This window comes from Canis lupus, chromosome 29 (assembly GCF_048164855.1).
Source record: "Canis lupus baileyi chromosome 29, mCanLup2.hap1, whole genome shotgun sequence".
Classification (NCBI taxonomy): domain Eukaryota; kingdom Metazoa; phylum Chordata; class Mammalia; order Carnivora; family Canidae; genus Canis; species Canis lupus.
Window position 1 is genome coordinate 11265400 of NC_132866.1, and position 14362 is coordinate 11279761.

A 14362-nucleotide genomic window follows, 5' to 3' on the forward strand; every position below is an offset into this window, starting at 1 on the left:
AGAGTCATCATGTATTCTACTAACCAAGTGTTTCCCAAAATAACTGCAGATAACACAGTGAGAACAGGAGAGAGAGGATGCCCAAATGTGTGTGAGAACACATGTTCACAGTGACAGAACAAATGGGGTAAAAGGTTAATGACAGGTAAATATAGGTTAAGGTGCTGGGGTGCTGTTTTTATTTTTTGCAACCTTCTTTTCTCTTTTTTTTTTTTTTTTAATTTTTATTTATTTATGATAGTCACACAGAGAGAGAGAGAGAGGCAGAGACACAGGCAGAGGGAGAAGCAGGCTCCATGCACCGGGAGCCCGACGTGGGATTCGATCCTGGGTCTCCAGGATCGCGCCCTGGGCCAAAGGCAGGCGCTAATTGAACCTATTAGCTAATTGAACTATTAGCTAATTAAACTATTAGCTAATTGAAGCTAATTGAACAATTAGCTGGGAAAAGAGCATAAGGGAATTTCATAAAATTTACCCAATGCAAATGTTGTTCAATCACCCTCCTGAGATAGAGTCTGACTGTCCAGATCCAAATTTCATAATGTAAATAAAAGAAATTCAAATTGGAATAATGAATTTTAGTCTCTGTAATTGAATGTTTTGATTGAACAGGATAATTAAAAAATGAGAAATTGGCAGTCTGTTTTTTTTTAAAGATTTATTTTTTTTTTAATTTTTTATTTATTTATGATAGTCACACACACACACACACAGAGAGGCAGAGACACAGGCAGAGGGAGAAGCAGGCTCCATGCACTGGGAGCCCAACGTGGGATTCGATCCCGGGTCTCCAGGATCGCGCCCTGGGCCAAAGGCAGGCGCTAAACTGTTGCGCCACCCAGGGATCCCGGCAGTCTGTTAATAACTGCTTGAACTCTCACATATCCCCAGAAGACATTATTGGTATCTTACACTAAAATCTGGAAATAACTAACATGTAGTTAATTCATTAAAATCAAGTACTACCTTCCATAAACTGAGAATATAAACTAATACATGAACCATTTGATGAGCTACCTTTAAACGAACGTTTACTTCAAAGCACATAGCTTACAAAAAATGCCCTCTGAAAATAGTTTGTCATCACATTGGTTATTAAAAGTGCAGTGTTTGGGCAGCCCAGGTGGCTCAGCAGTATAGCGCCGCCTGCGGCCCAGGGTGTGATCCTGGAGACCCAGGATCGAGTCCCACGTCGGGCTCCCTGCATGGAGCCTGCTTCTCCCTTGGCCTGTGTCTCTGCCGATCTCTCTCTCTCTCTCTCTCTCTGTGTGTGTGTGTCTTGCAAAAAAAAAAAAAAAAAAGTGCAGTGATTTTAAAAACATAAGCTGAGAGAAAAATAAAAAATCACAGTGAGGGCACCTGGGTGGCTCAGTGGTTGAGCATCTGCCTTCAGCTCAGGTCGTGATCCCAGGGTCCTGGGATCAAGTCCCACATACGGCTCCCCACAGGGAGCCTGCTTCTCCCTCTGCCTATGTCTTTGCCTCTCTCTGTGTGTCTCTCATGAATAAATAAAATCTTAAAAAAAAAAAAAAAATCACAGTGAATAGCTAGGATATAAACACATGTTTCCTTACCGGTGGCAGAGATCCTACAGGCATCTGGTACATCTGAACAGGGGGTCCGGGGGGTGGAGGATGGGTGGGATGACCTTGTGTATGGCACTGTTGCAGCTGTGGTGGTGCAATATAAGGATTAGCCCGGCTGCTCACAGGGGTATGACGATACGGATTATGTCCCTGTTGGGGTGTTCCTTGCGGTGGGCTCCCAAAATTGGAAGGAGGGAGACTACTCGGCTGAGAAGGCAGATAAGTATTCATTCCCATCTGTGAAGAAGGTGGAGCACCATACTGAGCCTTCGAAATGGATGGTGAACATGCATTCAACACATCTTGGGATCCGGTTGTGAAAGGGAGAGCAGCTGGGGACTTGGAGAATGCTGAATGTCCAGCTGATGTTGCCACAGTCGTTAACGGTGACTGTCCAATATTCCCAAAAGGATCACTACTGCTTGATACCTGAGAGAAGTAACTAAATGTCTGTGGGGTAGATGTGTGAGCAGAAGTCTGACCAAGGAAGCTGTCCTCCTCACCAACATCTGTGGAATCCTCTGAAAGGGAACCAGAGAGCAAACACTTTAAAGGATAGTCTATTGTTCTGCAGATATGATCCTATATGGCAGATCTAGCAACTGTATCTTTCATTTCATTGTTCTATTTCTGCACTACTGGAAAAAAAAAAACAAAAACAAAAGAAAACCTTTTTCTTTGAAATGAAAAACTAGAGAATATGAATAAGAAACAACAAAAGAATGGAAAAATTAGAATTCATCCATAAGCCCACCTCCCAATCACTGTTAACAATTTGGTACATGAATTTTTATATTTTTTAACAAACATAAATAGTTACATATTTATTTTGTCAATATACATAAATTATACATATTTGTATGAGGATATTTTCTTTTTTTTTTTTTTAAGATTCTATTTATTTATTCATGAGAGACACAGAGCGAGAGAGGCAGAGACACAGGCAGAGGGAGAAGCAGGCTCCATGCCGGGAGCCCGACATGGGACTCGATCCCGGGTCTCCAGGATCACGCCCTGGGCCAAAGGCAGGCGCTAAACTGCTGAGCCACCCAGGGATCCCGTATGAGGATATTTTCAAAAACAAAATCTGGGATGCCTGGGTGGCTCAGTGGCTGAGCTTCTGCCTTTGGCCCAGGGTGTGATCCTGGAGTCCCGGGATCGAGTCCCACATCGGGCTCCCTGCATGGAGCCTGCTTCTCCTCTCTCTGTCTGTGTCTCTGCCTTTCTCTCTGTGTGTCTCATGAATAAATAAATAAAATCTTCAAAAACAAAATCTGTACCTATTTTTAAATCTCATTTTGAATTTTTTCCTGGTAAAAAATAATTCAAATATTATTCCATTACCAAAATACACGTAATTTTATTTCTACAGTAACAAGAAATTTAAGTACAGATATGACTCTATCGACAAGAAGGGGTGTGTCAGGGCTCTTAGCTACAAAGCATTCATTGTACAAATGAACATGCAGTATTTGTATTCCCAAGGCAAAGTAGGTCAACCATTAATTGCCATCCCTAAATTCACACAGTAACACAACCAGATAACTAGTCATTAGAGAATGCCAAATCATGAAAAAAGTTATTTTCTAACCGAAGTTCTCATCACTTCCCTTTGCCCAAACTGATCTTCACTGCAAGTATTATCAACATCAAATTATCTTCTCTTCTGTAACCAAGTTGTAAAATAAAAGGATTTTCCCTCTATTCGGCCTCAAAAGTCCAGCCTGCTCTTCCTAAGCTTTTATAAGCCTTAGCCTGTAGAAACTTTCCTCTTCCTAATCTTTTCCTTCTCCAGTCTCATTCCCTCTTATCTCCTACTGCTAGAAGCAGTAAACAGAGGACCCACACCCAGCAGACAGTACACTGTGATCCTTGTCCGACTGGCCTTCTTTCAAGCTTCAGAATCCTTCTTGACCTCGGCGGAAGAAGGCCACTGGACTCAACAGTGATTCTGGCTTGAGCTTCTCTGTTACTCCATTATATTTCTCACATATCAATTTAACTAAGATACTCCACTAAATACTTTTCTCAGTTGTTTCTTTGTAACTAAAAATATCACCTCCTGCACAAAGGAGGTTCTATTCCCCTTTTTGGTAACATTTCCAGTGCCCACTCTCTCTTTTCATCTACCTGGACTTCACTTGTTTTATTTCTCAGTTCATCTCTCAACACTAAAAACATGGAATGGGAAAAAACCTCTGTGGTATCCTTTGTCCTTTGGATCAGCTTGATCCAAGAAACTTTTTTCTACTTAGCATCAATTGTAAATGGAATGCTGATCTCAAAATGCTGCCAGCACCCCTCAGGAGCACTCTCTAATTACACGTGGACACATTTGGTAAAAGACACTCACAACTTTAATGAGCACTTGTACACTCGTGACACTCCCAACTCTGTCTCAAACCGAGACTGCTCTCATGTGTTCCAGAATCTATTACTCAACTGCTTCCTCAAACTTTTGGCAGACACAGCCACATACACCTCAAACTCGGTAAGCCTGAAAATGAATGTATCACCTTAACCATCCCCCTTCCTGTGCTTCTTTTACTACCTGGCTCAACAGATGTTTGCCAACATCCATCCAGACACTCAAATCAAAACATCGTCTCTTAGGCTCCCCCACTCTCGTCATTTCTCAATCCCTTCATTCAATCCTTCAGATACACATTCAAGAAACATGTACACAGGGGCACCTGGGTGGCTCAGTTGGTTTCACACGTCTGCCTTCGGCTCAGATCATGATCTCAGCAGGGAGTCCACTTCTCTCTCTCTCTCTCTCTCTCTGCCCCCCCCCCCCCCGCTCATGCTGTCTCTTTCTCTCTCAAATAAATAAATAAAATCTTTAAAAAAAAAAAAGGGGGGGGGGATCCCTGGGTGGCTCAGCGGTTTAGCACCTGCCTTTGGCCCAGGGCGTGATCTTGGAGTCCCGGAATCAAGTCCGGTGTCGGGCTCCCTGCTTCTCCCTCTGCCGGTGTCTCTGCCTCTCTCTCTCTCTCTCTCTCTGTGTCTATCATGAATAAATAAATAAAATCTTTTTAAAAAATCTTTTAAAAAAAGTAATAAAGAAACATGTACATGGTATTCATTATATGCCAGCTAAGGAGCCAGGGCTTTGGGCTAAAAAAACTGAAAGAAGAGAAGCACGCTGACAGTGCCGACAGTATGACCTCCAGTGAGTTACTAAGTCAAACAATTTATAGACTAAAAAAATCTCTCACCTCTCATCCCTGGTCCTCATGCCCAACGTGGCTGGCTAGGGCTAGAGTGCCATCCGCTCTACCAGACTGACCACTCTTGCTACAGTCAGCTTTCCTCCGCTGCAATTTCAGAAAGCTCCAGTCTTTCTGAAACATACCTCTAAGTTTACTGCCTTGTTAACTTAAAGTCCTCCTGAGGCTCCCGCACAACCTATAGGATGAACCATAAACTCCCCCGCAGGGTATACGAGGCCCTCCGCTGTACCACCGACTACTTGAGCCCCTCCTCTGCACGCACTCTAGCACACACTGTAGCAGGAGCTGCAAACCTGCAGGAAGGCCACAGTCCAAATAGAGAGGCAGATACGTGGCCTTCACAAACATGACACAAAAACCAATCCGCCTCTCATTACAGCCTTATACGAGGCTGGCCAGATAGGTACAGCGAAGCAGCACAGAGAGGGGAAGTAACATGCCTGAAGCCCTACAGCAATTAATTCCTGGCAGAGCCAGGGCTGAAACTCGGTCTGCGCTCCTAAATACCATGCTCTGGGTTATGTCCCGCAACCACGAGAAAGCAACACCCCTAGACAACAACAAAGAAATGGATGAGCTGGGGTGCGCACAGAAGTGGGGGCCAAGGAGGACCAGAAAGAGCTTCCCAGACAAAGCGAAGCGCTGCGTTCTGTGCCTCCACTTGGCAGGTGGAGATACCCGACTGCAGCCTAGTTACGGGGCACTAACTTCTTTGCGTTCCCCGCAAGCACCGGGCACACCACTACAGACACAACAGAAATCTGGGCAGTGCCAGTGCCACCGCGGAGAGTCCAGCCCTCGGGACAGAGGGTTCCTTGGACTACGAGCGAGCCTCAGGATCCGGCCCCCGCCCCCGACATCTCGGCGCTCCCGGGCCACTCAAATCTGGCCGCTAATGGCCGTGGCATCCAACCCACGGAGTTGGATGGAGACGGACGGAAAAGCTCCCACCCGACGCCCGGGACCCACGCCCCCCGCGGCCCCCCGGATCCCCGCACCACCTCCCTACTACCTCCCGGCAGGAGCAAGGAGGCCGAGACAGCGGCCGCCTGGGTGACTGGGATGAAGGGCACGTTGAAGCTGAATTCCGTGGCCGAGGAGGAGAAGAGCAAGTTAGTGCCCGATGAGGAGGTGGACGCGGCGCCGCCACCACCGTTAGGTTTCCTCTCGGCCATGGCTGCGGCCCACCGTCCGTTACACGTCTCCTGGCAGCCGGTGCGGCACCCCCGGCCGGAAACCGGTCACACTCGGGCCAACACACTTCCGCACTTGCGCACAAGGCCCCGGAACAACGGGAGGCTGAGGAAGCGGCCTTCCCCTTCCCCTGGAAAGCGTCGCCAGAAACCAACATGGCGGCGCTGGCTTCACGCCCGAGTCCTGGCACGTGACACGCCCAGGTGCTGCCGGGGCCGAGGCTGGGGCTGGAGCGTGGGCGTGGCTGGCGCGGCTGCTGGTTCTGAATCAAGGCATTAGCTGACGCCGAGTGAGGGTCCGAGATTGCGGGGGTGGGGCGCTCTGGGCCTCCTAAAAGTACCCACCGGAGAACGTAACTAGCAAAGATTTTGAAGAAACAGCGCAAGCCTGCAGGAGCAGACAGAGAGTGCTGCCCGCTTTGGGAGGGAAGAGGTGTGTGAGCCATTTGTAGCCAAAGCTGAGCCCAGCTCACCCACGCTCGCTCTCACATCCAGCCCGCCCACATGTCTTTCTGGACTGAACTGAACTCTTTTTTGTAGGCCCAGAAATAGAAATGGCAAAAACTTTTGAAGTTTTTAAGCCGTGTTTAAAAGGGGAACCAGGGGATTGAAATTTAGAGGTGCCACTTTTAAAATAGCTTTCTGTATCTCTCTGCAATAATCTGATTAGTTGAATCCCAAAATGCACTGTGGATGATTTGGATGTAATTGTCATCGTTCATGTAGTTAGAGATCATGAAATAAAAAAATGACAGATAAGTAGCATTGTGGGGTGTGGAAGAAGAAGCTAGACCCCCCAAAGGAGCTTTGACATCATGTAACTCCTCCCCTGCAGCTGTTCACGTCTGCATAGAGCCTGTTTAATTCAGTAACTATTTAGTGCACTTACCGTCAGAGAGAAACAAAGCCAGACACTGGTTCAAGCAGTAAGGATGGATTTTACTCAGTATTAACTATTACAACAGAAAAGAGGGTACATCGTGAACTCAACTAAACTTCCCCAAAACAAAAGACTGGAGACTTTCTAAAGGCTGGAGTGCTAAGGGGAAAGCATTGAGAGGTGCCAAGGGGCGTTGGTCCATGTGACTAGGCCACCTGGTTTGTTAATTGGCACTTATCTGGAGGAGAAACAAACTTCTCATGTCTTTATGACAGACACTTGCACAGGTTAGAGCAATACACCACCAGGCTGGGAGGAGATGGGCCTTGAGAAGACGGTTCTGTGTGGCAGATTTGCATCTCAAAATTCTAAGGGATTTATAATTGCAAGTTTTTTTAAAGTAACTGCTCTGAAAAGGGAGTTGGGAGTGGGGGTGCCTGTATGCCTAGCACCAGATTTTGTCTGGAACAAACAGTGAATTATTCTGACAGTGTTGAGCTTTCTCAAGGCAGGCGTTTTAAGGAGGACTGGGGTCGTTCTAGGGACATGACCTTAAACTGCTAGAAAGCTTGCTAGATTTGGTTAAGGAGAGAGTCTGTCATTCCTGTGGGGTGGGAAAGGCAATATCCTAAACACTGAGGGCACTGTGGTGTTTAAGATAGACACAAGACCCTTCCATCTTAGAGCTTATAGTTTGACCAGGAAGACAGAAAATTAAACACATACTGACAATAAACTATAGTGTGATGAAAGTTGTAATGTAGAAATTCCCAAGTGTGGGGCACCTGGGTGGCTCAGTGGTTTCGTGTCTGCCTTTGGTTCAGGTAATGATCCCGGGGTCCTGGGATGCAGTCCTGCATTGGACTCCCCACAGGGAGCCTACTTCTTCCTCTGCCTATCTCTGCCTCTCTCTCTCTCTCTTTTTCTCTCTCTGTGTGTGTCTCTCATGAATAAAGAAATAAAATCTTAAAAAAAATTCCCAAGTGTGTTATGTGGAATATTGACACCATCAAGAGAGGGAGGTCAAACCCTTCTGTGGGGGAAAGATAGCAAATATTTAGACCAATAGGACCATCACAAAGGACCTACATACTGTTGAGTGACATGAAAAGCTTCTTTGAAGAAGAAAAATTAAAGTCCAGACCTGAAAGTCAATGAGGAGAAGTTAACTGGAAATTTTGGTGGGGAAAGCAGTAAGAGATCATTGCAGTAAGGTTGCATTAAATAGGAATACACTGAGATGCCACATTTGGGTGTGAAGAGAAACATGGCTTAGGGTCTGGCTGGAAGCCAGTGAGCAACCGGGAGAAAGTTGGAAGATGAGGATGAAAGCAGGGCAAGGCCAGATGATGCCCGGTCTTACAAGTTAAGAACAAAAAGGAGTCAAGGTTATAAAGGAGGGTGGAGAAATAACATTTGTTCTGAAAAAAGTCCACTCTGGCTTCAGTGTAATAAAATAGATAAGGAAAGAACAAGCCCGGAAGGGCAGCTGGCAGGCTGCTACAGTGGACCAGGCAAGCAGTGATAGTGGCTCAAAAGAGAGCAATTGCAGTAGGAATGAATAGAAATAGGAGTAGCTCCTGGGCATAGACGTCAGATTGGATAGAAGCCTCTCCATTTTCTTCCTCCTAAAACTCTGTTGAAAACACAAAATAGGTGGGGGCACCTGTGTGGCTCAGTTGATTAAGCATCTGCCTTTGGCTCAAGTCATGGTATCAGGGTCCTGGGATAGAACCGGCTTTGGGCTCCCTGCTGAGCGGGGAGGCTGCTTCTCCCTCTCCATCTCCTTCTGCCTCTGCCCCTCCACCCCTGCTCTTGCCAGCTCTCTCGCGAGCACGCGCTATCAAATAAATAAATAAAATACTTTTAAAAAGATAAAAATATTTTATGGGTATGTTTCTTAAACCCATAAGGATGAGGAGGATGGGAGAGGATTTGACAGCCACAAGATTTTGCACACACACACAAAATGGACATGTAGTAGGTGATTTAGCAAACCAGTAATAGGAAAAGCCCAAGGACAACTTTATTTGCATCATAGAATCATCATAAAGTTTCGGGTCTGATAACTCAGGCATCTCAGGAAGTAGCAGAGGAGCTAGAGGTCCTGTAATTAGGAAGATTGGTTAAAACTGTTAGAGAAGCAGTTAGGTCCCTTTCTCCTGCTCTGAGTAACTGACCACTAACCATCCCCTTTCTAGAAAAAAAGACTAAGTTTTCCCTTCGGGAGTGGGTAACAGAAGGAACATTAGACAAATATGTGTTTACTGAATTATCAAATAATCTCTCCCACAGCCCCAGCCCAGTTTCTCCACTCAGCTCTAAGAACACTGGCAGAAGATTAGAAGAATCTTCTTTGGGGAATGGGAATGAGAGATATACAGATGCAGAAGTTAGGGCTCCCCTGGAAGATGGCCCAGCCAGATCACCCCCTAATTAAATTCATAATTAACAAACCCTATTTATATGTTCTGAGCTTCCAAACACCTTGTTAGTCCTCATGATGTGGGAAACAAAGGTGGAAGGAAGTGTGGATAAAATTAAATCTCCTTATAACCTGCAGCCCACTGACAGATACTTGAGATAGGCAGATTATAACATTCCTCCAAGATCCTGAGTCTTCTTTAACATATGAAAATTCTATTGGAATTTCCCTTATCATTGCTTCTCCCAACCCTAATGTATATAATCAGTTGTTCCTCACACTCCCAGGGCAGCAGCCTTCTGCCCATGGGTCCTGTCCCTGGGCTTTAATAAAACCATCATTTTGCACCAGAGAAGTCTCAAGAATTCTTTCTTGGCTGTAGGCTTCAGACTCCACCAACAACAACATTAAAAAAAAACTACATCACCCACACTTTACTTTTTCATCTTTATTTTTGTTAACTATGCTGTATGCCCAATGTGAGGCTCAAACTCACAATCCCAAGATCAAGATCTACCTCACTCGTTAAGATGAGACATTTGTGTTAGTTGCACGATCTACCAACTGAGTCAGCTGGTGCCCTGAGTCCCCACACTGTAATATGATCACCGCATGGTTGAGAAGATCATTTAATGTGAAAGAAATCTAAACAAGACACACACAAAAGGAAGAAGAAATGGCAATTTAGAAGGAACAACACACACACAGGAAGAAAAAGACTTACAAAATCTATCAATAATATCTTCAGGGGGTAAGAAGGTCTGTAACCAAGAAACAAGACCAGGGTGTTATTTTAAAAAGAAATGTTCAGAGAACAAACAAGAAAATCAGTAGAAGGAAGATAAATAATGAGGAAATTTCACAAAAAGTGAAGCAAAAAGACAAACATATGGGAGCTAAGAGAGAAACATAAGAAAATTTGAGTGCCAGGCAAGGAAAGCCAATATCTGTATATTAAGAGTTTTGCTAAGAATAGAGACAGAGAAAATGCAAGGGAGGGAATCATCAAAGAAAAGATGTTTTATTCCCAGAAGTGAAAGATACAACTTTCCAGATTGAAAGGGTTGAGTACCCAGCACAATGGTTGAAAATAGACACACACTAGAACACTGGAGACAAACAGAAGATCCTTAAAGGTTCCAGAAGGATAAAAACAGGTCAAATGCAAAGGAATTGAGATCTCAAAAGACTTACCCCACCCAAGCACAGCTTCGAAGACAGCAAATGGAGAAGGTGCTCCACCAAAATAAAGGAAGAAGCTAAGAAAGTCTTCCTACATGGGTTATAGGAAACACAATGTCCAACACAGGTGTACAGGGGAATGTAAGGTCTTATAACAAAAAAGACCCAAGGTGCAATGGCTTAAACAAAATCAAAGTTCATTTCTCACTCACATAAGAGTATATGTAGATAACCAGCTTTTTATCTTCAACATAAGGCTTCTAAGGCTGCTCTAGTTCTTGCCAAGCACGGCAGCAGGAAGGGGTCAGAGCGATTCAGGCACAAATGTCTCATCTTAACAAGTGAGGTAGACCTTGCACAAGATGTTTCTGTTCACATTCCACCAGTGAGAACTTCGACAAAAGGCACCCTTGCTGCAAGAAGAGCTAGGAATAGCGTCCCCACCTGAGTAGCTACATCCTATCTACAATTCTGTAACTGTTCTATATGGAGGAAGAAGATTTTAAGGGCACATGACGTGACAATCACCATTACAGTGTGTCCCTCCAGCCACCAAATACCAACCCTTCTTCCCAAACGTACAACATACTCACTCTCCACAGGAAGCAACCAGATGCATCCAGATTAAAAGTCCAAGATCTCTGGATGCAGCTTGGCCTTTTCCTTGAGGTCTGGATGTGGCTCCTCATGAGCTATGACAATAACGCACAATAGATGGAGATGGTCGGGGAGCAAGGACAGGGTAAGTGCCATGGAGACTCCCACTGTCTCACAGAAATTATTAAATCCTGCTAGGCATAAATTTCAAGTACTGCCTGCCCCAATAGTAGAGAATATTTACTAGTCCTGCTTGCCTCTGATTCAAGCCTCTGGAAGTATTTCCCGAATCTATAGTGTTTCCTGGCCTCAGCTTTGCCCTTGGGGAGATTTCTCATTGTCCTTGATCTTCCATGGCCATATCTCAAGTGGCATTGGGAAGCATGTCCTCTTTGGGGGCTGTACAGCTTTGGTAGCCCACTTTCTGCTCATACGAGCGTGGGGCTTGAGACTTGCTTTAAAGCTTGACCAGCTGCAGAGTCTTTCAGGCCAAGCTCCTGGCATCTTATTCCTGATGGTTCAACATTCTTTACTTCCTTGTCTGACCTGAGCTCTTTTTCTGTCAACCTAATAAGTGTGGGAGGGAAAGCTACATCCTTAATCTGAACTTTGCCACAAGACTAGATTCTTTAGCTCACCTGGGAGATATTAAAAGACCCTTGAAAATGCATTTGAGCAAGATTCTTACCTCCTCTGATCTGAATACTGAAGGCCCCGATTTCTCCTGTGCTGCCTAATCTGGTAGCACTGGCCATCTGTGGCTATTGAGCACTGGACATGGAGCTGTCCAAATTGAGATGTGCTGTAAGTGTAAAATACACACCAGACTTAAAGAATTAGTTTAAAAAAAAGAATGTAAAATATCCATTAAAGATCTTCATATTGATTATTCAAATTATAATATTTTGGATATGTTGGATTTAACATACTATTAAAATTAATGTTATCTGGGGGCACCTGGGTGGCTCAGCTGGTTAAGCATCTGACTCTTGGTTTAGGCTCAGGTCATGATCTCAGGGTCATGAAATTGAGCCCCACATCAGGGTCCATGTTCAGTGTGGAATCTGCTTGAGTTTCTCTCTCTCTCTCTCTCTCTCTCTCTCTCTCTCTCCCCCTCTCAGTCCCTCCACCTTCTCTCTTTCAATTAAATAAAATCTTTTTGAAAATTAATGTTCCTTGTTTCTTTTTTACTTTTTTAATCATTTTATTGAGGTACAATTTACATGATAAATTGTATGAACTGTAAATGTATAATTCTATGAGTTTTGACAAAACTATATATCAGTGTAGAATAATTCCATCACCCTAGAATATTCCCTGTGTTCCTCTTTCCAGCCAATTTATAACTTCATAAGTTCTACTCCCAGCCCTATTCAACCACTGATCTACTTTCTATTTTTACATTTTGCATTCGTCTTTTTGTTTTGTTTTTGTTTTTTGGTGGTACTATTTTTATTTAAGTTCAATTAATTAATATATAATGTATTACTAGTTTCATAAAGGTAGAGGCCAGTGATTTATCAGTCTTACATAATACTCAGAGCTCATTACATCACATACCCTCCTTTATGTCCATCATCCAATTACCCCAGCCCCCCACCTCCCCATATTCAACTTTAGTAAGTTTCATATAAATGTAATCATATAGTGCCTGCCTATATTTTGTACCTGCCTTCTTTTGATCAATATAATGTTTTTGAGGTTTCATCTGTGTTATGTGAATCATAGGTTATTATTTTTTCCTTTTTAAGTAATGTTTTATTGTATGGCTATAATACAATTTATTCATTCATTTGTTGGTGGACATTTGGGTTGTTTCACGTTTGGGGCTATCATTATTAAAGGTGCAACGAACATGTGTGTAAAAATCATCATGTAGACATTGTTTTCACTTCACTTAGGAGTAGAATTGCTGGATCTGGGGATCCCTGGGTGACTCAGCGGTTTAGAGTCTGCCTTTGGCCCAGGACATGATCCTGGAGTCCTGGGATCGAGTCCCATGTCGGGCTTCCAGCATGGAGCCTGCTTTTCCCTCTGCCTGTGTCTCTGCCTCTCTCTCTCTCTCTCTCTCTCTCTCTCTCTATGTCTATCATAAATAAATAAATAAATCTTAAAAAAAAAAGAATTGCTGGATCTTATAGTCAAGTATTTTTAACTTTGTAAGAAATTGCCACTTTCTTTCTTTTTTTCCAGATTTATTTTATTTATTTTAGAGAAAGAGAATGAGCAGGAAGGGGAAGGAGAGGGAGAGAATCTCAAGCAGGCTCCGCACTGAGTACAGACTCCACACAGGGCTTGATCCCATGACCCTGAGATCATGACCTAAGCTGAGACCAAGATTTGGACACTTAACTGACTGCACCACCTAGATGCCCCTCTTTTTTTTTTTTTTTTTTTTTAGATTTATTTATTTAGACCGTGTGGTGGGGAGAGGAGCAGAGGGAGAGGGAGAGAGAGAATGCAATGCTCAAATGAAAATCCAACCTGTGTTTAACACAGAGTCATTCTAGTCATCACCATTCCATCCATAATAAAGAAGGAAAAAACATATCTGGACCAAAAATTTTCTCATAAGAAAGAAATTTAAGTGGAAGTTCCAGACATCTTATTTGCTCTTAGTACTTTGTTAAGAACCTAATCACACAGCCTCAACTAACTGTAAAGACAGCTGGGAAATGTAGTCCCTAGTTGGGCAACCAGCCTCAGCAATACCTCTGAAAGTAGGAAATGCAGTTCTTCCGTAGGCAATCTGTCTATAGGTATGGAAGAAGGAGGGAACAGATTTTTTTCAAAGTCTCAATGAAAACATGAAAGGAAAGAGAATCCTTTAGGATAATGTGGTAGGAGACCCTAGGAAGACAGTTTAATACCAGAGGTAGAGGGCAGACTAGAAGTCCAGACTGGAACAGGTCCTAAAAGCTCAGGAAAAGATATCCAAACACCAATAAAAATAAATTTATATAAAAAAATTTATCCAAGAAAATATGTCTAAACACCTAGAGAGGAAATTTAGGCAACTGATGGAAAACGTGCATTATCCATTCGGCAACCATTTATTGTGCGCCTATGTTGTGCTAGGCACTGTTCTAGGTGCTAGAAAATAAAACTGTATAGATACCCAAAATCATTGCTTCAAGGATCTTAGAATGTAGGGGAAATTCTTGTGTAGCTGGGGTCTAATTAATAACAAGTATGTAGAAAACTAGCGAATGTTTAAAAAAAAATTACCCCACTCTGAAGTCAATTACATTTAACTCTTTCAG

At 43.6% G+C, this 14362-nt stretch overlaps 1 protein-coding gene across 5 annotated transcripts in view; it reads right to left on the reverse strand.

The window, feature by feature from the left end:
• Positions 1–6078, reverse strand: part of SEC23IP (SEC23 interacting protein) — a 38978-nt gene extending 32900 nt beyond the window's left edge. For 4 of the 5 annotated variants that reach the window (XM_072805093.1, XM_072805089.1, XM_072805090.1 and 1 more), the window contains exons 1-2: positions 5835–6077; positions 1578–2110 (exon numbers count right to left, since the gene is read on the reverse strand). In XM_072805093.1, the coding sequence (XP_072661194.1) occupies positions 1578–2110; positions 5835–5997 (696 nt within the window). In that variant the 5' untranslated portion in view covers positions 5998–6077. Of the gene's footprint in view, positions 1–1577; positions 2111–5834 lie in introns of all 5 variants that reach the window. The other variant, XM_072805094.1, reaches the window with a different exon arrangement.
• Between the last annotated feature and the right edge of the window lie 8284 nt (positions 6079–14362).